This window comes from Exophiala mesophila, assembly GCF_000836275.1.
Source record: "Exophiala mesophila strain CBS 40295 unplaced genomic scaffold supercont1.7, whole genome shotgun sequence".
Lineage (NCBI taxonomy): Eukaryota > Fungi > Ascomycota > Eurotiomycetes > Chaetothyriales > Herpotrichiellaceae > Exophiala > Exophiala mesophila.
Genome location: NW_015622510.1, coordinates 310,078 through 332,128, shown reverse-complemented (window position 1 = coordinate 332,128; position 22,051 = coordinate 310,078). Strand labels below are relative to the sequence as shown.

Here is a 22,051-nt window from a genome sequence, read left to right as displayed (position 1 = left end):
GTCTAGATTGATCAACGCTGGCTTCGTGACTTCTTTCTCTACTCCGTATGCTTTGCAACGTCTACGCAATATGTACTAGGTAGGTACGGGCTTAGTCTGGTTGTCTTAACTATCTCTCCCTAATGTTTACCCTGTTGAGGGTAGCCTGGTCAGCCTCGGTATTGCTTCTTGGTTTGTCATAGCTCGCCTCTGTAACTAGACCCCGCAAGGAGATGCGGATGAGTGTGACTTTTACTACTTAGACGCCTATCGCCTACTGCGGGAGTCTAGGTGGACACATTGTCATGAGTTGTCTACTCGTCACTCTTCTGTCCCACCTCTCCAGGTTTCTTATACGATAAGCCAAGATATCTTGATTCATCAGCCTCTCTCGTCAGGTAACTCAATGACTGGACATTATCTCCCTTCGCTCTAGTAGAACATACAATTATATGACAGTGGCTCTTCATTGCCAACCATTGTTTACTTAGTCCACCCACTCACCCCGATCCTCTCCAGCAAATTCATATAGCTAAAACAGACAACAAGGGCGAGCGAGTCCGCATTACGCCGTCCCCAGACCTCGGAGAGCGCCTCGGGAGACTGGGCCTGCATCGTGCGGTCGCGGCTGAAGGTCTGGGCCAGAAAGTCGGCCGCCGTGGGTCCTGCGTCGAGAAACTCCTCGATCGCCTTAGGGAGGCCTACGTTGACAGCCAGACGAGGCATTTCAGGTCCACGGCCGGGCCCGAGGGCCGGTTTCTTGGGTCGACGCTCACGCGGCTCCTCTGGCTCGCTCAACTCTTCTACGGCGTTGCCGTTGAGGAATTTCAGAACCCGGGTCAAGAGGAGCTTCTGTTTTCACTCAACTATTAATAAATCAAGTATAAGACGCCGACGCTAGTCCAATGCCTCTAGGTCTCTACTTCTGTTCGTTCATCTGCACAGCCCTCGTCAGCTACTGCGCCTTTATGCTCTTCGCCTTTCAGTATATCCCGGATGATATATCCCGGATGACTCTACTATATAGATCAGCGACGATGGCGCCGACTTTTGGTATGAAAATAATGAAGGAATTATACAATTAACGGGTTTATGCTTCTGTCGTGCCGTCCACTATCTACTCTGGGCCCTATGTAACTACCAGGTAGGTAATAATGTCACCGCTTGGCACCTATTAGCTATGACGGCTTGGCAATTGTCTAGTGAGATATAAGCTTAGCACCCCAAAGAAGCGGATGCTCATATTTTAGAACCCCAATAATGCCTCCACAATTCAACTAGAGTCTGACACAAACTTGTGCAGTTAATTTCGGTGACATGGCGAAATGGCATCGCGCTTGACTACGAATCAAGAGATTGCGGGTTCGAATCCCGTTGTCGCCTTTCATATTTGCTCATTTTTCCTCATTTTTGCTCCGATGGCCTCCCCACGTGATGATGATCGACCACTGTTGTTAATTTATGTTCCTCTTCCAAACCTTTTTGCCTTGAATCAAGCAAAACACCACACCAGTGATTTTCAACGATTTCCAAATTCACTATGACAGGGTCGTCTCTTTGGCTTCTCAGTCCAAGCGATGATAATCCCTTCAACAAATCCCTCCAAGACTTGATTAACAATACGTTGCCGTCAAATTTTCCTCATGTACCCAAGAATAGCTTTATCCCACACGTTACCATAACCTCAGACATCGATCCTGCAAGGACTTACGCATCATCGCCGCAGGAATGGCTCGACAGCCTGCACCTTCCTGAATTCAGGAAGGAGAGGAACGAAGTGGTCATTGAACTTGAGAAGCTTGAAGCGGGTGAGCCCTTTTTCAAAAAGGTCACCATCAAGGTCAGGAAGGATATGAATCTGGTACAAATGGCCTCTCAATGCAGGCAGCAGAGTCTCTTACTGTCTGAAACCATCGCATCGTCCTGGGCAGAGAAGGAGTATCTGCCACACCTGAGTCTGTTTTATGGCGATGTCCCTCAAAGTGAAGTGCAGAAGAAAATCCCTCTAATCGAACTACAGCTCGGTTTCGAGTTAGGGAGTCTATTTGACTGCTGTGGCGGCACTCTTGCAATGGGGGCAAAGCTTGTCCTTGTTGACACTAGCAAAGAGGTCAAGGACTGGAGTGTAATCGCTCAAAGAGATTGCCCTTGGGTCATGTGGAAGATGGCAAGGGGGCTCATATGATGACTATGAGTTCTCGCATACTAACTTTCTCCCAGTAGTATGAATCTGATGGGTTGTGGATCTAGTCAGGCGTTGAATTAAAGGGTATCAAGAATTGAGGTGAATGAGTTGATTGGACTTCCTCGTTCCTAAGGGGAAAGCCCATCTATCTATAGCCAAAGGTATGCTCTACAGTGTACAGGAGGCTGGGAGATGTTACCAACCCTTATGCATAGGTGTTGGCGACCGACAAAGGGGCGGGTCAATTTCGAGCGTCATTTCCTACCGTCCAGACGGACGACACAAGAATGCTGCCGTAAACATCTCCATCAAATAGAGGGATTCTCAAGATTCAAATCTCATACACCTGCAGTACACTCTAACAGCCTCAGAGTCGGTAAGGCATGTGATTAAACCTCAGACAGCAAGGTCGTCTTCTCCGCTAACTGTGATCCTGTCATCCGTAATGAGGGGTCAGACCAACTTTCAGGAGACAATGAGAGCCGATACTTTCTTGACGTCCTCATAAATCTGTTGACGAATTACTTTATTAGCACCATGGTTGTGGTTGCCCGCCTCGTATTTTACCTCGAACTCTACTCACCCCGCCTCTTGAATCCAGTCCAAGAGGGGATGACCCACGGTAGACAAGCTCGTCACATAGTCAAGGTAGAGTGCTTTGGTATGTCATAAGAACACGACAATCCTGTCAATCACGGTATGTTTGGGCTGCGGCGGGATCATGTTGGGGGAGGAATAAGAATGATCTTCTTAGGTGCTTTCGATCCCCGAAAGTGAATGGCAGGATGAAAAGGTACGACGCGATGTGCAGATATACATAACTGTCTTGCTTGCATACTTGGTGGGTAAACTATTCTCCACCAAAGATGGAAAGTTGACACTCAAGGTCGTTACCATCGCCGGGAGAGGTGCTGCTTCCTACGTGCCTGGTTACATTGTTGGTATCGTTTCCTGAAGCTACTATTGCCATTGAGAACGACAATGATGGTGGGATCTCGTTTACGGCCATGATATTGCCCGAGCAACTCTTTCACCTCTCATCTCACCTCACTTTTGGACAGGATGGCGTAAGGAGAACCTCGAACCTCCACCGCCACTTGGACACCTCTGTCCAACTGTCTCCTTGGGATGCTTTCTCCGGCAACAGCACTATTTCGAGCCAATCAAACCAGGAAACTAACCGCAGAACCGACGTTGCCTATGTAGCACCCCTTTCCTAGCGCAGAAATCAACGACGGTCTCTCACGGCCTGGCGGAGCGGAGACAGTCGAGGTACGCCATGATCTGGCCGTACTCGACCTTCTCAGAGTAAAAGTTGATCAAGAACGTCTCGACGTACTCGCCTCGTCGCTCGCCATCGACCTCTCCCTTTTCTGCCACCCCCTGCACCTGCTGGATCATGCTGCCCACGAGCCCCTCTAGCTGGCCTTGAAACTCGGCCTGGCGCTCGATCTTGTCCACGCGCCAGCGCTCGCCGTCGCGGTGCCGCACAATGTCCGCGATGCATGTCTTGTGCTGCTGCCTCCAAGCTTTGGCCTCCTCGATGGTCATGGCGATGGAGGCGAGGCCACGGCGGCGCACGAGGTGCTTCCACCCCCCCTTCGCCTCGTCGATCTTGCGCGCGGTGGTTTCGTGGAGGGCCGCCGCACAGGTCCTGTCGCCGGCGAGCAGGCTGCCGAGGTTTGTGAGGGCCACTCGCCCTCTGAAGCGGGCCCGGAGGGTGCCGAGTCTGGCGAGAGTCTCTGCGTGGGCCTCGTCCTCGTCGGCGGCCTGGACGTGGAGGAGTTGGACGAGGTCGGCCGCCACCTTTGCCACGGCGCTCTGCCACGCCGCCATGGCCAGGTAAAGGCCATTCTTTGTCCCTGAGGAATCAGCTCTCGAAGCCGTCGTTGAGGATGCAGCGGGGGAGACCCGCGGCGATCCCTAGGAGGTCCTCGGACGCCTCGAGTAGGAACGTAATATTGGCCGGTGGGGGGCATATATCGGCGACGCGCTCCTCAGCCCACTGGGTCACGCCGTCCTCGGTCGACGACGACGACCACAAGAACAGCACGAGGAGGACGAAGAAGACCCTGACCGTCGTCGCGAGAGACACGAACGGTCTCGGGGCCTCGACGACGGCCACGTCCAGCGTCTTTCGCTCGTGCGGCACCTCGATGACGTCGGCCGCAGGATGAGGGACCACGTCCCACCCACTCTGCGGCTGCTCGTCCACTGGGCTGCTTGCGTCGACGTCGACGTCGACGGCGGGGGCAGGCGAGGCTTCTGACTTGACACGCGCCCTCTTTATCTTTCTCGGGCGAGACGACTCTCCACGCCGCTGCCCCTCCTTGGTCCTGTGCTCTGCTCGGTCTGTCTGTGTCAGAGACCCCGTCGGCTCAGGGGCCCGCCTGAGCGAGTTTGACGGAAATCGGTCTTTGAGGGCTATCTGCTGAGCGGAAGCAGGTCGGAAAGCATTCCTGGTGCTGTGCCGCTCGGCTGCACTCACCCCCAACGCCCCTTAGCGAACCTCTATCCAGACCGATTGTCAGGAGCCCCGTTCACAATTGCACGCAAAGATGGCAAACAAACGTACATGTACCGTACCTTGCCTTCAACGTCTACCACTCAATATACAGAATGGAAACCCAAATCATGCACGGTGCCGGATCTCACGCTGTCAAATCTACAATTCAAGCCGATTCCTTACATGTTCCAGCCAGAGGATTTTGATGAAGGTGACAACTTTCTGACCGGGCTCCGGGTGCTTTGTGGTGTAGGTGATCCCGCCATGAGGAAGGGTGTGGCTTACTACATCTACGCTGGCGGAAAATCCATGCCGAGCAACCAAGCCTTCACTAGCTCCGACGGAGACATGTTGATAGGTATGTGTTGTACCAAATGCTTCATTAATTAGCTAATCGTTGTTGAAGTGCCTCAGCGAGGTTGTATAGATCTTCAAACGGAAATGGGCCCGATGAGACTACGCCCTGGCGAGATTGCGGTCATTCCTCGGGGAGTTCGTTTTCATGTGTCCATAGTAGCGGGCCCCATCCGCGGTTATGTCCTTGAAACCTTTATAAATCATTTTGAATTACCAGAGTTGGGTGCCATTGGTAGCTGGGGCCTCGCAAACCCTAGAGATTTTCAGGTTCCTCGACTCCAGTCATACAAGCCTGGGGCGGATACAAAAATCATTAACAAGTACTGCGGCAACCTCTTTTCTGCAACCATGAAGGGGACTGTCTTTAACGTCATTGGGTGGCACGGTACCAGCTTCCCATACAAGTATGACCTGGGTACGTGAGGACTGAGTTGCTAAGCCGCCTTCACGGAGTTACTGATTTATTGCTAGGTAAATTTTGTACGATGGTTGCTATTTCGTACGATCATGCAGTGAGTAGATACTTGAGAGAAGCACTAATCTGGCTCAAGCAGATGATGCTGACAATACCAGGATCCCTGTATCTGGACTGTTTTGACAGTCAAGAGTGAAGATGCCGCCATACCTGCTGTTGATGTGCTTGCCATTCCTCCAAGATGGGTTGTTCATGAAGACACGTTCAGGCCACCCTCGTTCCACCGCAACGCTGCATGCGAATTTATCGCCATTATCAAAGGCTCACTAGATGGGCAGTCCGACGCCAGCGGGCTGGCGACCATCCACAACGGGATGACTCCACATGGGCCTACTCGAACAGAGTGGGAGACAGGTGTATCAGAAGAACAAGTCCCCGTCCGAATAAGTGATGATAACATGCTGGTGATGTTTGAAAGCAGGTAGGCCTCGCAAGGAGTCTCGTGCATACTTCTCAATACTGACGACTGTGTAGCTATGCGCTGGGAATCGCCGACTGGGCGGTTGGTGGCAAGACAGTTGGAATAGGGAATAGATACAGCGAGATGGAACCCACAAAAATCTAAGATTTAAGAAATGATGGTAGTAGCTTCTTAACGTAACTGAGTTAAAATTTATTCGGCGAGCATCCAGGAATATTCATCTACAATTAGTGCTTGCCGGCATGGGGTTAAGAAGCCACGCCATTCAGGCCCAACGCCTATGATATCCTGCCTTGATTATCGCCCTTAATGTTGGTGAGGTCGAGTAGGAGACACCATATCGTACAGCTCCGGCCATGGAAGTGATCAGGATTTGAAATGAATAGACACGTCAGCAGTTTTATGTACATCTGTCTCTACCAAACACACGTCGCACGGGTCGAGGCGAGTAAGAGAGCACATTGCAAATCATTACAAAATCTGCCAGCAATTTGATTCGTGAAGAGTGACAGTAATCCACGGTCTTACAAATACAACTGCTCTGGAAAACCTTTCATCAACCGCTGGACAGCTCGATTTTCGCCTTTCATAGAAAGGATGTGGTTGCTGTGAACTATGTGGGAAACATCTCAAAAAGAATACCAAGCATGCACATCCTAAAAGGCTTCCTGCAAACCATTCATGCGATTCTGCGAGCCAAAGACTCCACGACAAAGCCTCGTTTGTCGATCGAGAATGATAGAAGTCGAGAATGCAAGAAGGTATGGGGGATGTAGGAAACGAGAATAGCCTTGAGACTCCAATTCACCAATTCCGTGAGGTCTGCGCAGGTAGCTTGGAGTGATTATAACTCAACTGTTCAGTAACAGCATATTTTAATCACTGGACTCCCGTCCATAACTGATTGCGTTTGTGTTCTTTAGAAACATCTAGATCATGAGATACAGACCCTAGACCTGCAGCATGTAATCAAATTCTGCTGCACGCACGATGATGGTCCGCACTATGAGAAATGGTATGGAAAGAGCTAACGATAAGCCGTCAGACTCCACGCAACAGCAGCCTCTTTGTACCTCTAAATTGGAATCTAATGATCCTAATGATCTCTTGAGACTTCAAAAGTCGAATCACCCAGCTGAATAACCGGTATCTGTCACTTACTACACTGTCCAAGACATCTTAGAGTGAATGGCATTATGTCGCAAGCACGGAAATTGTGTGCCACTGATTTGGCCTAGAGGTATACGTGGTGGCATTGCTAAGGTGCAAATCTAGGGACATTTGGAAGCCACCTGTGACTGGGGCCTGATAGTAGTGCCTATCAAAGATTTGCGAAGCAGGCAAGATGCAATAGTGGCTATAAGCATTCGGCTCAAAAAGCTTCTTGCAATAAGAAATGTGGTTGTGCCCATATTCAACACGTGATACGAAAGCAGCGTCATGCTCGTCCCGAAACGGGGTAAGACTGATTGACATGACATGTCATGCATGTTCATGTTCCCCATGCACCACAACGTCGACATTCTTCGTCTGCGGACATCCCAAATCCATGTCAACTCCAGCTACAATATAAAACGTACCACGACCCAAGTGGAGACTCCCATCCTCTAAGCGGATAGCTCGTCTATCTTTGGCGTCGAAAGCCCTCGGTCGTTCGATTATCGTCAGACGTACTCCTCCAGGCGCTGGTCGAACGACATCAACCTTCAGGGTGTCATCGTCCCGTATCTCCATACCAAAACGTATCATTGAACACCAAAGACGCCAAAATCTCAACCTATAACATGTCTTCACACTCCGATCCTAGTCAGAAACCTGCCTCTACTCCATCCAAACCTGCCGCTGCCCGTTACATCTCCTCCTCTGGTCACATCTTAGAGACGTAAGTTCCACCCGCTAGCAAGCCTTGTCGCCTGTATCCATGCTGACCGACATATCATTCCAGTCCTCCCCTCTCCGCTCGCCTTTCTCGTTTCTCCACAGATGTCTACAATTTCCTAGGTCTGTACATTGTGTCGCTGTTCAGTCTCGACCCTTATACTGCTGCTCAAACGAGTTCGTTCAATACCAGCGGGCCTGGACGAGGCAGTGGCGTACAGAGCAGAGCAAGATGGGGGTCTGCTGGTCCTGCTACTAGGAATGGTAATACTGGTGGTCGACCTGGTGCGGGCTCGGGGGGTGGGGGTGGAACTGGACGGCGTTTGGGACAGGTCAATGACATTCGAGAGCCAGAGTGTGGAAGCTGTGGCTGAGATACTGGTAGTCCTGCGGGGGAACAGTCGGCCACAATTGGACACCTTGTATGAAATTTGGTGACTTTCTCATTTCTGGCACGTCACAGGTCGAGTATCATGGTCATCTTGCCAGGGTCTTGTCTGCCGACCCAGAGGATTAGAGATCCGTCCAGACGCCTTCAGCACGTTGTGCTTCTTGTATGCAGCCGCACGATCATCCCATCGTCGCATATCCATGGATGCTAATGCATCTTTGTAGGATCCCATATGTAAGTGGTGGAACGGTAAGAAGACTAGAAAAATCGAAAAATGGCACATGCTTGTTACTGGTCAATCTCGAAGAGCATGAAAAGTCGACATACAGATTGTCAAAGCAAAATCAATTGGTGCGAATTGCCATCACAGGTTAAGATAGCTATCTGCAGCTTCGTTCTCGATCGAGTACACCATTAACGGGTGTCTTGGCTCGCTGTGATCATCCTGACTCGGTCCTGGCTTCGGTCCTTCCGTCTCGCCATTGCACCTCCCTCGAGGATGCAGCAGCTGTCTTGGTAGATTCGGGTACCAGCCACTGTGAAACCTGCGTGGAGTCTCTGAGTTGTGGCATTGTGGCTTTTGAAAGCTCAGATGAAGGTGTGAATAGCTCCGTTTTTACGATTCGTATTGTCGGACAGCATGGTCACCATGCAGAAGCAGCAACCGGCACAGATTCGCCCCATCCACCAGCAGCCTCTCCGCCAGAATTCGCGTCTTTGTCGACAGCCGGGGTATTGTCGCCTGCTCCCGATGCGTCGCCTCCTTCATTGGAATTCGCAGCGTTGTCATTTCCCCATCCACCATTGCCGCCGTCTGCCTCGAAGATTGCATTCTCCTCATCCTCGTCGAAATTCAATTTCCCGTCAGTCGGCTTGAAGCTTTCGAAGAAAGAAGGGATTTCTTGGCCAGTCTCCATTAGGATCTTGGTCAAAAATGGAGCCATAGCAACGTCACGATCATTGTAGAACGACGTGGCCAGACCCTCATTCCCGATACGAGCAGTGCGTCCTAAAAAAGGTGAGCGCTACGAATTGTTCGCGGCTTAGAGTACTTACCAATACGATGGACGTACTCGCTCTTTCCATCGTGCTCGATGAGTGGAAGATCGAAATTGATGACGTGCATGACATTCTTGACGTCCAATCCACGAGCACTGACACCAGTGGTGATCAAGATTGGGTTCTGGCCCGATTTGAAGGAGCGCCTTCGCCATTGTTAGCGGTGGCCATTTTGACGAGCCCAAGTTGGATACTTACAAAGCATCCTCCCGCTCAATTTGCATTCGATCAGAGTGAATCGATGTAGTTGGCAATCCGAGATTGAACAGGAAATCATCCACAAAGTCGACTGCCTTCTTTGATCGAACGAAAACAAGAGTGCGCGATGGAGGCATGGCGATCAACAGATCATACAAAGCTTGTTGTTTGGAATTTGGTTCCGTCCAGACGAACTAGACATGATTAACAGAGAGGCGGGAGCGATGTGGACACGACTTACATTTTGCTTGACGTTCACATGGACGCTGCCAGTGCGACCGATTGAGACGTGGATATGGTCTTTGGCCAGGAAATTGGCTGCAAGTGTCTGCAAGCGCTTTGGAAAGGTTGCAGAGAACAGCAGGTAGCGATGGTCGCCATCGATGTTTGCATCTGTGACGGTTAGCCTAGGCCATGTGTGATTGCGATTTTGGACCTACCGCCTCCAGACATGATCTTGGCCATATCCTCCTCCCAGTCATCGTGAAGAAGTTCATCAGCTTCGTCGACGATTGTGTAGCTAGCAATATCAAGTCAGCGCGAAATAAGTGTCCAAAGCGAGCGAACCTACCGAACACGAGACAGCGATAGCACTTCGGGTCGATCCATGAAGTCCTTGAGGCGACCAGGTGTTGCCACGAGCACATCACATCCACGCTGGAGCTGGCCGATCTGGTCACGAATTGGTCCACCTCCATATACAACGCATGGTCGTAGCATCGATCGATAGCACAGACGACGTGCTTCGTCGAAGATCTGACAGCACAACTCTCGAGTTGGTGCCACGATGAGAATCAAGGGTTCTGCACGAACGCGTTCGCGTTCCGCATCGAAGTCGACAGCGATATTTGGGCGTCTAGCTGCGAGCTTCTTAACCTTGCCCATAAGCTTTGAGATGCAAGGGATCAAAAACGCAGCGGTCTTTCCAGAGCCTAGATACTGTGTCAGATATTGATGTTTTTCTTTCTTATTGGAGCTGGTGGTACCAGTTTGGGCAACACCGATGATGTCGTGACCAGTGACAATAGCAGGAATTGTGTACGCCTGGATTGGGGTAGGATTTTCGTAGCCACAGAGTTTGATATTCTCAACCAGAATGGGATGGAGGCCGGCAGTTTTAAACTAGGTATAACATTAGTGTTTGTCCCGATGAATCTGCATCATTTGACTTACATCGACGATTGGCTTGACACGTTCCTCGGATTCGATTACAACCTCGACGGTGTTCAGACTTTGTAGTGTCAGTAATGTTCACAATCCAATTCAATTGCGGGAAACAATTACTTGGAGAGCTTGTCGCCAGCACGATTGATGAACTCAGAGTGAAAGAGCTCCTGCTCAAGTGCTGGGTTGCGTGGGCCAACATCTCCATCGGCTCCTTCTGGGTTCCATTCGTACCGACCTGCGTCAGAGGCCCAAGGGGCGGTGAAGATTGATGCTGTTGCGGGCTTGTTTGCGTCGTCTTGGTTGGCATCGTCACCGGGAGCATGAGAACCAGCCTGGTTAGTATCATATTGATAAGCACTAGGTTGAACCCAGCCTTGCTCCTGGGCCTTTTGAAGACCCTCGGCATTCATGCGCCCGGAAGCGAATTTGGAGGCAACCCCAAGAGTGCCGGTGACATCTTGAAGTGGTTCAGTCATGGTTGACGTGGTCGTTGCGACTAGAAGAATTTGTGAGTGATTGAACAAGGTCTCTCAGATCTGAAGATCAGAGCTTGATCTCGGAAGCTGGGACAACGCATGAAGAATATCGTGGTAAACCCCATGCGCCAGCTTTTAGGAACAGATGTCCACGATAACTGGGGCGAGAACGAACAGATTTGGAACAAAAGAAAAGTAAAGAAAAGTACAAGATACAATTCTCGGTTCAGACTTGAGAAGAGACTGTTCAAATAGCAGGAGGGAGTTCTTTTCTTCCTCGGAAGACAGCGGGACGTACCTCAAGGAGATGTCTTATCGATGGATTTCAGCAGTGGCATCCAGAGTTCAAAGCATCTGGGACAAGAATCCACGATGTGTGGGGTAGAGATGAAGTGGTGTAGGAGGGAGGTGGAGCGACAGGAGAGATGAAGAGAGAGCGAGAGAGCGAGAGAGCGAGAGATCAGAGGTCAGTGAGGAGACTTTTCATAGATGCGCAGGACAGGCAGAAATGCATAGGGCAGCGCAAGCCTGGATCACAAGATCGCGTCAAGGCAGGTGCATAGGAGATTTCCATATCCGCTCATACAAAACGGGAAGTCGCACAAAATCAAAATCAAAAAAGGGTAGAACTACTTGGTACCTACCGTATCTGCTATGACCACAAAAAAGTGAAAAACGACAGAGTCCAAATCGCGGGGCTCAACCTTGAAGCCCAGTCTGTCATACACAGCAGCACGATGAATGAGGTATTTGGTGGCCTTCCAGAGGCAAGCGAGAATAGGAGTGCTAATGATGACGAGATGAGACGAAGTGGCATCTCAATGTTTTCCCATTCAGGAGTTGTCCAAAAATGCCCAGCTGCCTCTCCTCTGTCCATGAGATGCAAAAACAATTTTATTCAGGGGACGATAACGTGTTGTGAATCGTCGTGTTGGCCAGCTTTGACTTGTCCCTGCAGCGCTTTGCTATAGGATGGTGTCGCGGGGACATACTGACCAGATAGAATGAGTTCAAGGTCCACAATATGTCCACAAAGCCAAAATTCACATCCTGCAGTGCCATATTGTGGTCAAGTTACCTGTAAGACTTGATTTTACCACAAAAGAAGGAATGGCCTAGCCATGACGGTGAGCAATGAGCTAGAAGCAGTGCATCTCATCGCCTCATACAAGGGTGTCTCCAACAATGGAGTGAGGGAGAGGCAAAAAGACTGCCCTTGTGTGGAAGTCTCCACAAATGAGTCCTTCATGGACACTGCCAAAGTGATTCTTACCAGCGAACTGCAACGTTCCTGTATGTGATGATTTAGGAGGGAAATTCGTAAAAGAAATGCGACAATTGATCGGCACACAAAAGACATCAGGACTCGTACCGAACATTTGTCAAGGTCCAGTTTATTGTCGAGATAACCCCAATATAGCTATGCTAACTGTTGCGGACATGTCATTTGATAGCACAGAAGTAACAAGTAATTCAATCAGATCCGTGTGACCCAGACAGGTGGAGGATGGCCTCCGTGCTGAAGGTGTCGTGGCGAATGGCCAAAGCTAACTTAACTAAAAGTGTAAGACCATCAGTCCGCCATCCATTGTGTCAGATTGAGAGGTGGAAAGGACGATTGTGCATTGTTGTTGTTGTTTTGCACCGGGAGGGAGAGCGTGTCGCAGGCGTCGCTGTCTATAGGCCAAGATCTGCGCCCATGGTCTCAAACTCCACTCTACGTAAGTTATGTTCTGCCGTACTTCACCTTGCCTTTTGCTGACTATACCAGCGGATAACTGAGTGGCTTGGCATTTATCACGTGCCTGCGACCGTCCACCACACAACTGCGCCCGTCAAAATTATTGAAACATTGAGAAAGTTCCCCTCCAGATCGAATAAACTACAGCCAGCCTCGACACCGCACATTCTCCTGCAAATCAAACCACACACATACACAGAGCAATCATGGCCACCACGCAGGGAGCAATTTCCAAAAAGCGCAAGTTCGTTGCCGATGGTGTCTTCTACGCCGAGTTGAACGAGTTCTTCCAGCGCGAACTCGCCGAGGAGGGATATTCTGGTGTCGAAGTCCGAGTTACTCCCACCGTCACCGATATCAGTACGAGACCCCATCAGCAAGAAGAGAAGCGCAGTCTAAAAGTAATCATTCTAACATGCCATTGTCACAGTCATCCGAGCCACACACACCCAAGAAGTCCTGGGCGAACAAGGACGTCGTATTCGTGAACTCACCTCTCTAATTCAAAAGCGATTCAAATTCCCCGAGAACAGTGTCTCCCTCTATGCTGCCAAGGTCCAGAACCGTGGTCTCTCTGCCGTCGCACAATGCGAATCACTCCGATACAAACTCCTCAATGGCCTCGCTGTCCGAAGAGCATGCTACGGTGTCCTGAGATTCATCATGGAGAGCGGTGCTAAGGGTTGTGAGGTCGTTGTCTCCGGCAAGCTTAGAGCAGCTCGTGCGAAGAGCATGAAGTTCACCGTAAGTTGCCACGATACTCCCTTGTCTAGAGACAAACTAGAGATCTCGCGTGGATGAAGGACTGACAACCTTCTTGTAGGATGGCTTCATGATTCACTCTGGTCAACCCGTCAATGACTTCATCGACCATGCCACTCGCCACGTCCTGCTCCGACAAGGTGTTCTGGGAATCAAGGTCAAGATCATGCGCGGTAGCGATCCTGAAGGCAAGGCCGGACCCCAGAAGTCACTTCCCGATTCCGTCACCATCGTCGATCCCAAGAACGAGGAGCCTGTGGTGCAGCCCATGTCACAAGACTACGGCGCCAAGGCTCTTGCTGCTCAACAGGCCGCTCAGGATGCTCGGGCACAAGAAGAGGGCGAGAATGGCGCAGCGGGTGGTGAGCAGCAGCAGTTCAGTGCTCAGGAATAGAGTAGCGCAAATGGTGTTTTGTTCTTATTCGCTTCAGCTCAAACAGATGCTGTAGGTGCGCTGTTGCACCGCATACCTCGCAGAGATTTCCTTATCGTGCGTAGCCTGGTCTGCGCAAACCTAGCGTTCGACAGGACCTTTCTAGCGATGGTGACGGGTTGGCCTCTTCTGAGCTGCGACCTTTATGATAGAAATGTGATCAACAGCAACCCAAAAATTTCCGACTTTCAATCCTTCTTCATCAGATACTGGCAGAAGTCTAACTTTCATGCGTTATTCTATGTCGCGCATTGGGCACACTGAGGCCGGCGGCCCCTTGTGGCCCCCGGGCGGCCAGCATGCTCCCATGCTTCAATCTATGACCTATCACAAGAACACCTCCACGTTAAATTCGAGTACACTGACAGGGTACCTCAAGTCGAATTTTTCCAGGACAGTGGGGTGCAAGATACCGAAACTGCCGATCTGAACCTCCTTCTCGCCGATTTTGGCATGAATACTTGCTCCGTGACCGGCAAAATACATGGGGTCATCGACCTCTTCAATCCAGTAGTGAATGTCGCTCCCTCTAGCACCGTTCTTAGCCTCAAGTCCTTCTTCCTTGGTTATGAATGCGGTTCTCAACATGGCCAAAATACGGTCAAGTAGTCCATGTACCACCTCGAAGCCAGAAGTCTTGCCGTACCACGCGGCAGCAAAATGGCGTTCATTGCGAGATTTCCTTTCCAATTCCGGAGCTTTGAAGGCCACATCACTGACTTCAAAGATCTTCATTGGAATGGTGTGGTGTTTGTTTTCGCGAATTGTCTTGAGCAGACCGGGAATTAGACTCGTGCGAACCACTTGATACTCAGCAGTCTTGGGATTGGCTAGCCGAACAGCGGTATTGCCGTCATCCTTCCGATTCAACCAGCCAAAATTTTCATCGTGTGAGCAAAGGATAAGGGGTAAAACTTCGGCCCATCCGGCCATGGCAGCTTCCAATCTTAGTACATCACCAAGTTTGTTTATGGCCAACGGGGCAGCAACCGTGGCACCGACTTTGGGAAACGCCCTGGGAAGTTTGTTGAAGCCATAGGCGATGCACACATCCTCCATGATGTCTGCCTGATGTAGCACATCGGCGCGGGTGGGTGGAACATCGACATCAATGAGATTAGAGTCGGATTTTGATGGCCGCGCCGTATAGGACATGCGACGAAGGAGCTGGCAAATCTCGGTTGCGGAGAGGTTCAAACCACAGCAAGCGTTGATGTAGTCCACCTCTGCCTCGGTCGCTCGTGGGGTAAGATCGGGGACTTGTCGAGACTCGCCGTTGTGTTCAGAAATGATTTGAATGGGTTCCACGGTGAACGGCTCAGATGTGTATTGACTGAACATGGCAACCAGGATGTTGATCACGACTTCGACTTTGGTCTTGTCTGTTGCTGTGCACTCGATGAAGACATTGGTGGTGTTGAGGGTAATCTTGCTTTGGTCGCCGTTGATGATAGGCGGTAAGGAACAGACGTCATGGTTGGAATCGTAAATGACAGGGTAGACGGGCGAATCTCTAATGATGTGTAAGTAGCGGCCAAGGTGCTTGTCCTTGTCATAGAAGGCCATCAATTCTTCGCCATCCATGATCTTGGTTTGGTTGAGAGGTGCGAATTTGATGCTTCTCGGGGGTAATGCTTCATATGTAAAAGGTCCCTTGACCTTATCGAGATCATGGGTTCCAATAGCGACCAGGGTGCGTTGTCTTGCCAGGTTGGAATGCAGTTTGTCTTGGAGATCGATGAAGGATGCATATCTGGACTGATCGAATTGGATGTTTCGAAGAATGGCCCCTGAGACATACGGTCGTATTTGTGCTGTTTCCTTGGACACGGTGATTGTCTGGAGTTCACCATTGGCGGGGGCCTTGAGAACATATTGAGGGGGTGTCATTTTTCGGTTGAAAATGTTGAGCATGAGCTGAATGCCTTCATAGCATAACATGTCATATCGATTGGCGGGGATTTCAATCTTCAATTGAGGAGGCTCTTGCTTTCCATCGACTATTGGTCTCTCTGTCAACGAAGTGTCCTCATCCAATTCGATGCCGAAGTCGAAGCATAACTCATCGAACTCTTCCGTCGTATAGTCTCGGCCCAACGCCCGAAAGAGGGCAGCCTTGTCCACGGAGATTGTGGGCATGGCTAGGAATTAGCCAGGAACAAGGGAAATATTGTGTGTCTGGATATGGCCCGGCCAGAGGCAAGAATGAATATTCAGACCCTCCTCTGATTGACACTCAGAGGACTTTGCCGCCTGATCTAGTTTGGCGCAAATGGTCTTTGATGTCCTTGCACGGCGTCAACGTCGATATTGAATGGTGTTGTGAAGGAGTCAGAGAAGCTTGGCGGATAATTTGCTGACAGACGAGAGCTTTTGAAAACTGCACCTCGAGAAGCCAGCGAAGCATTAGTGTGTCCAGATTGATGAATGATCCGCTCTATGAACACCGCCACAAGCGCCACCCGCCCGTTCCGCCACAGTTGCAGCAAGCAGCAACAACGACAAGATTGACACTAACCACTACTGACTGTACTCGTCAAGTGAAGTGCAGCACCCAAAAGGTCACATATGACGGAAAGCTCAATAAGTTGATTCGATCCACGCCCACCATCCCACTCACCATCCTTTCCAGTCCTCTTACACTCTACTTGCTTCCCTTACCGCGTTGTACACCTCTCACTCGAGTCCAATCCCTCTCGCAACCCCTCGTTGGACTTTGTTTGCATTCACGGTACACTGTGAGTCGTTGCCCCCCGTCTTGCACGATCGCCTTGTCCTTCCCACTCCAGTCAGACTACCCTCGCAGCCACAACAACAATGACAATAATCGCAATGTTTCTCTACCGATCATTCTGAGATACTTACCGCTCATGCGTCTAGGGTTGTGCAACACTGCCTCTAGGCAATCTATCCCTCTCGATCCTCGTCACGCTCAAACATCAATAAACACCTAACCCATCCGCCCCAACCGAAAACGAAGCCACTACCGGTGAAGGGCACTCTTCCCGTGCATCTCATCCTTTCCTCGCCAATTCTTCACAATGGCCGATCAGGATGGTGGTGATGAGCTCTATCCAATCGCCGTCCTCATCGACGAGCTGAAGGTGCGCATGCGAATCAAACACATATATCAATCAACCTTGTTGACCTAACGTGCGTCAATAGCATGACGATGTCCTCCTCCGTCTCAATGCCATCCACAGACTCTCTACAATTGCCTTGGCTTTGGGCCCTGATCGAACGAGGGACGAATTGATACCTTTTTTGGATGGTACGCCCTGGCCTTATCAACAACAAGATCTCGTACTGACCATGGTGCCCAGACTCGGTGGAGGACGAAGATGAAGTTCTTACCGCCCTTGCCGAGGAATTGGGAAACTTCATTGAATATGCCGGCGGTCCAGAATACGGCCACGTGCTGCTTGCCCCTTTGGAGAATCTCGCAGCCATCGAAGAGCCCCTTGTAAGGGACAAGGTGAGTCATGCCGCTGCTACAGACCGACGCCAATGTCTAACAATGCCAGGCTGTGGAATCTCTCAACAAGATCTGCGAGCAATTGTCTGATCGACAAGTTGAAGAATACTTCATTCCCCTCACGATCCGCCTCTCCAAAGCCGACTGGTTCACCTCCAAGATCTCGGCCTGCGGACTCTACACAACTCCATACAAAAAGGCTTCCAAATCCTCCCAGCAAAGTCTCCGGACGCAATTTGGACACCTGGTCCACGATGAGACCCCAATGGTCAGAAGACAGTCGGCAAACAATCTTGCCAAGTTCGTCAAAGAAGTGCCCGTTCCCGTCGTGATTGACGAGATGATCCCCCTATTTCAACATCTGGCCAGCGATGATCAGGATAGCGTGCGACTCCTCACTGTTGAGGTACTCATCTCCATCGCCGAGGCCATTCCAAAAGAGCAACAACCCAGTCACGGTGTACTTTTGACTGCATTGAGAAGTCTGTTCGAAGACAAGAGTTGGAGAGTTCGATACATGGTCGCTGAGAAGTTTGAAAAGATTGCAAAGGCGGTCAATGAAGAAGTCGTCACCAGGGATCTTGTTCCTGCCTTTGTCAAGCTGCTCAAGGACAGCGAGGCGGAGGTCAGGACAGCAATTGCAAGCCAGATCCCCGGTTTCTGCAGTCTCCTTGACCGAGAGACCTTGCTCAACGAGATCATGACCAGCGTGGAAGACCTCGTCTCAGATCCGTCACAACACGTCCGAGCTGCACTGGGTACTCAACTCAGTGGACTGGCTCCTATCCTTGGAAAGGATGAAACCATTTCTCACCTGCTCCCCATGTTCTTGCAAATGCTCAAGGACGAGTTTCCAGACGTGCGACTCCACATCATCTCCAAGCTGGAACTGGTCAACAATGTCATTGGGATTGACCTTCTGTCTCAATCCCTCCTTCCCGCCATCGTTCAGTTGGCCGAAGACAAACAGTGGCGCGTGCGACTAGCCATTATCGAATACATCCCGTTGCTCGCCAAGCAGCTTGGGGTCAAGTTTTTCGACGAGCAGCTCAGTTCACTCTGCATGGGCTGGCTGGGTGACACCGTCTTTTCTATCAGAGAAGCCGCCACACAAAACCTGAAAAAGCTAACCGAAGTGTTTGGCGTGGAATGGGCCAACAGATCCATTATTCCAAAGGTCATTGCAATGAGCCAACAAGAAAACTACCTTTATAGAATGACGACATGCTTTGCTATTACGGTACGTGGAAATCTTCGTGCCGGTTTATACCACGACTAATCAATGTTGATAGACACTCGCGCCGGTGGTGACTTTGAGCATTATCGAGGAAAGTGTCTTGCCCATGATGAATCGCCTGGTGGCCGATCCTATCCCCAATATCCGTTTCAACGTGGCCAAATCGTACGCTGTCCTCATCGATACTCTACGGCAACTCCCTGAAAGCGGCACGATTGCTGAGAAGGAGGCCAGTGGCGACAGTAGCCCAACGACCCCGCAAGCACAAGAGCTAATTGATAACTCTATTCTGCCAAATCTCGAGAAGCTCAAGGACGACAGCGACGTGGATGTGAGGTATTTTGCTACAATTGCGGCAGGTGGGTCGACGGCCAACGCAGTGGAACGAATGGACACCGGACAGTAGACTTCTTTGTGCATGGATCGGATTCTGGGGGATTTGCCCACGGATTCGAGCTGTTTGACCCTGGGAGTTTGACCCTGGTGGAAAGAAAGAAAAGAATCTACAGCGCTGTCAGCAATGGGGAACATCTGATGGATGGGTATGGCGGAGTAAAGGACGACGTCGTTGTGGTAGACACCAGACCAGACCTGGTCATCCTGTATCGGCGTGTTGGTCGTCACCAAAAAAAATTGGACCCACGAGACATAGGATCCAATCACGAGGATGTGGCGCGGCGTGTGATATGACGGACGCGGTGTCGGTGTGCGTTCTGTGACAGATGAAACCTCGTTTTCGAGCCGCGTTGTTAGAGAAATGGGCGCATTACCCAGACAATGACCCTGAATACTGAATTTTTGCATCTCCAAACTGGCTGGGTCGTGTCCTTTGATTACGACAATAAAGATGACACAACTCCAAGACAGGTTTTCTGTACCAGCAGTGCTCCAGAGTGGACACTGCAATTGGATAGCTACGGACACGATCAAGAAATAGTACTATTGCCGAGGTGCATGCTGTGTGTGCCATGTACATATGCGTAGCTGCACAATTATATGGAATGGTGGTACAATACGGATAGGGGTATCTAATTGTGGTCTTCGATGAGGAAGGGAACAGGCTACACAGCGAAGCCAATGTTGTAGCGATCATCGTCGATGAGTCGGCCATATCTAGCATATCCAAGTCAGTAAATCACGACAGATGACACGAGAAAGAGATCAGGGGCATGCTGGGACTTACTCGAGGAGCAATCGAAAATACCACACCTCCAGATCATCATTCCGAAGTACTTTGCCCGCCCACTCTCGTCCTTGGTCGGCAATTCTTTGTGCCTCGCTCCTACCAGCGGCCTCCTGGTCAAAGTATCTGACCGACTCGACGTATTCATCACCTTTGAGGCTCAGTGGGATATAATGCGCCCAGGGGGTTAGCCATTCGTCGTGCCACTCTCGAAAAATGGCGAGTTTCAAGACGAGGGATTTAGAAAGAAGCCATGCGTAGTAACGACCTGAAAAAGCGTTACCGTCAATGTCAAGAAGAAAACGAGACCGAAACGCATCAAACATGTTGACGGGCTGGACGGTGCCAAAGTAGGCGCGCTGGGCATCGCAGTCGCCAGGATCACATTGGCCAATCGAGGTGAACTTGACATCGAAGTAATGCGAAAATCGGTCGCCAGGAACGGATTCCTCACGCCACACGTTGGGGCCTGCGGGGTTGGGTGTGGTGGAGTTGTCCAGCTTGAGGATCTTGGCCTGGTTCATGGGCTGGATCTTAGAGAGAAAGATCTGACGATGTTGACGACGCCAGCCTCCGTCGCGCGAAAATCCACCGGTGGTACTGCCTCGCCAATACATGGTGGGAGCCTTGTCCTGCCAGGGCATGTCACGTTCGGGTTCGTACTTGACGCGAGACATGTAGTACCAAGGCGAGGGATAGAGAATGTCTTGGAAGCTGGATATTTTGGACTGGGAGAAGACAGGGAAGAGGTCGTGGGTGACATCAAAAGCATTGGGACGGTCGAAGAAGCCAAAAGTCTTTTCGAGGCTAGGAGAGTTGCAAATGTCGGAGAATGCGGTTGTGTTTTCAATGAAACCTAGGGGGAGACTTGTATAGGCTGTTTGATTGTCGGGGCAGTTGTCAACCAGACAAGAGCGAGCCGGGCTATCGGGAGGGCACGAGAGGCGAGAGTTGCTCCAAGTAGGCTGATGGGCAAACTTATTGAACCGAGTAGTTTTGTATTCTTTGATGCGGATGCCCTCGCCGAGGTCTTGGGGCCGAGGGGACCAGCGATTTCTCGGAGAAATATTGTCGTATGCCTTTGGCATATTTTGGGTCGTGGCTACGTTGACATGACGCAAGAGGTCATCGTGCTGGAGGATGACTCTGGGCTCATCGTGGATGTTGAATGCCAAGTCCATATCAGGGAGATATTTGATGAAGTTGTGCAGCATGACGGGGGTGGCTTCCCGGTGCCATTGGTACATATCGCCTCCACCTTCGGATTTGACGACTTTGCCATCACGTATCATGACGGAGATGAAGGCATTGTCGAAGCCGATGGCTTCTCGGACCCGCTCCCGTATGACGGCTGGGTCCAATGCCCAAAATGGAAGCAGCTGATGGTGGATGGTGTCGAACTCATCAATGAGCTGTACACCCCTCTTCTTCGCGAATTTGTACCATTGGTCGAAGTTTGGAGGTGGAGGGAGGTTGTAACGTCTCCGGTACTCAGCAACGGCCTCGCCGAGAGACTTTGATTGTCTAGCCTGGAGAGTGCGAAGTTGGGATTCATGACGGGCTATGAGTTGATGTATAGGGTGGGTGGAGGAGCTTGCAGGGCCAACAGGGGCGTCCTGCCCCGAAGGACTGTGATCATTGAGGAATTTGGCTGCGGAGGATTGAGAGGGGAGGTGGTGAGGGTCACGATGGACAAGGATAGTGACGATTGCGGAGAGAATGAGGACACTGAGAATAATGGACCTGCGAGGCCTTATCATGCTCAGCACATGGCTCGTGGTTGGAAGATTACGTTTCATACATGAAGCGAAGTGCAGGCGATGGAAGGATGGCACATGCTGTACTTGCTGGGTTAATGGGAGCGATGCGTGGAGAATAGGAATAGATGATAGAGTGTCCCACTGTCGTCGTTTTTATTGTCAAAATCGTTGGTGCTGTATGATGGCGGCGAGGTCGGGGGTCGTGAGTAGTGGAGGTGGTGGTGGTGGTGGTGTTGTTGGTAGTGGTGGTCGTTGTTCCCCTTTCTTTCTAGAATGCAGCTGTAGTTGCATTGCACTTGCCGTTGATGCCAATGCAAGTTTTGGTTGGAATGGCAGGAGCCCAGACGACCAGTTTACGGGGAAGGTGT

General features: G+C 50.7%; 9 protein-coding genes and 1 non-coding gene across 11 annotated transcripts; 6 read left to right on the top strand and 4 right to left on the bottom strand.

The window, feature by feature from the left end:
• The first annotated feature begins 1,290 nt into the window (after positions 1-1,290).
• PV10_09069 lies at positions 1,291-1,362 on the top strand. Its single transcript has one exon. It is a non-coding gene; the product is annotated as a tRNA-Arg (tRNA).
• A 113-nt stretch (positions 1,363-1,475) lies between these two features.
• On the top strand, positions 1,476-2,644 carry PV10_09068 (uncharacterized protein). The gene is made up of 2 exons (XM_016374175.1): positions 1,476-2,146; positions 2,200-2,644. The coding sequence occupies exons 1-2, from the start codon at positions 1,520-1,522 to the stop codon at positions 2,200-2,202; spliced, it is 630 nt and encodes a 209-aa protein (XP_016219719.1). The 5' UTR covers positions 1,476-1,519; the 3' UTR covers positions 2,203-2,644.
• Positions 2,645-3,406: 762 nt separating this feature from the next.
• PV10_09067 (uncharacterized protein) lies at positions 3,407-4,000 on the bottom strand (the record flags this gene model as incomplete). Its single annotated transcript, XM_016374174.1, has 1 exon — positions 3,407-4,000. The coding sequence occupies one exon, from the start codon at positions 3,998-4,000 to the stop codon at positions 3,407-3,409; it is 594 nt and encodes a 197-aa protein (XP_016219718.1).
• A 739-nt stretch (positions 4,001-4,739) lies between these two features.
• PV10_09066 (homogentisate 1,2-dioxygenase) lies at positions 4,740-6,067 on the top strand (the record flags this gene model as incomplete). Its single annotated transcript, XM_016374173.1, has 5 exons — positions 4,740-5,028; positions 5,077-5,442; positions 5,499-5,539; positions 5,601-5,923; positions 5,977-6,067. The coding sequence occupies 5 exons, from the start codon at positions 4,740-4,742 to the stop codon at positions 6,065-6,067; spliced, it is 1,110 nt and encodes a 369-aa protein (XP_016219717.1).
• Positions 6,068-7,441: 1,374 nt separating this feature from the next.
• On the top strand, positions 7,442-8,577 carry PV10_09065. Of its 2 annotated transcripts, XM_016374172.1 has the most exons (3): positions 7,442-7,805; positions 7,869-8,355; positions 8,417-8,577. In XM_016374172.1, exons 1-2 carry the CDS (start codon positions 7,708-7,710, stop codon positions 8,173-8,175), a joined length of 405 nt encoding a protein of 134 aa, XP_016219716.1. In that variant the 5' UTR covers positions 7,442-7,707; the 3' UTR covers positions 8,176-8,355; positions 8,417-8,577. The 2 variants fall into 2 exon arrangements, with proteins under 2 accessions (XP_016219716.1, XP_016219715.1); XM_016374171.1 differs by having other exon boundaries at positions 7,869-8,577.
• A 148-nt stretch (positions 8,578-8,725) lies between these two features.
• PV10_09064 (uncharacterized protein) lies at positions 8,726-11,092 on the bottom strand (the record flags this gene model as incomplete). Its single annotated transcript, XM_016374170.1, has 9 exons — positions 8,726-9,201; positions 9,249-9,397; positions 9,450-9,643; positions 9,691-9,842; positions 9,890-9,969; positions 10,021-10,381; positions 10,436-10,571; positions 10,623-10,680; positions 10,734-11,092. 9 exons carry the CDS (start codon positions 11,090-11,092, stop codon positions 8,837-8,839), a joined length of 1,854 nt encoding a protein of 617 aa, XP_016219714.1. The 3' UTR covers positions 8,726-8,836.
• Positions 11,093-12,963: 1,871 nt separating this feature from the next.
• PV10_09063 (40S ribosomal protein S3) lies at positions 12,964-14,212 on the top strand. The gene is made up of 3 exons (XM_016374169.1): positions 12,964-13,193; positions 13,264-13,577; positions 13,657-14,212. Exons 1-3 carry the CDS (start codon positions 13,040-13,042, stop codon positions 13,987-13,989), a joined length of 801 nt encoding a protein of 266 aa, XP_016219713.1. The 5' UTR covers positions 12,964-13,039; the 3' UTR covers positions 13,990-14,212.
• A 17-nt stretch (positions 14,213-14,229) lies between these two features.
• PV10_09062 (phenylalanine-tRNA ligase, beta subunit) lies at positions 14,230-16,351 on the bottom strand. Its single transcript, XM_016374168.1, has one exon. The coding sequence runs from the start codon at positions 16,165-16,167 to the stop codon at positions 14,356-14,358; it is 1,812 nt and encodes a 603-aa protein (XP_016219712.1). The 5' UTR covers positions 16,168-16,351; the 3' UTR covers positions 14,230-14,355.
• Positions 16,352-16,583: 232 nt separating this feature from the next.
• Positions 16,584-19,762, top strand: PV10_09061 (uncharacterized protein). The gene is made up of 6 exons (XM_016374167.1): positions 16,584-16,766; positions 16,909-17,132; positions 17,194-17,299; positions 17,352-17,503; positions 17,553-18,743; positions 18,796-19,762. Exons 2-6 carry the CDS (start codon positions 17,070-17,072, stop codon positions 19,144-19,146), a joined length of 1,863 nt encoding a protein of 620 aa, XP_016219711.1. The 5' UTR covers positions 16,584-16,766; positions 16,909-17,069; the 3' UTR covers positions 19,147-19,762.
• Positions 19,608-21,942, bottom strand: PV10_09060 (uncharacterized protein). Its single transcript, XM_016374166.1, has 2 exons — positions 19,924-21,942; positions 19,608-19,853 (listed from the first exon to the last, which is right to left on the bottom strand). Exons 1-2 carry the CDS (start codon positions 21,720-21,722, stop codon positions 19,802-19,804), a joined length of 1,851 nt encoding a protein of 616 aa, XP_016219710.1. The 5' UTR covers positions 21,723-21,942; the 3' UTR covers positions 19,608-19,801.
• Positions 21,943-22,051: the final 109 nt, after the last annotated feature.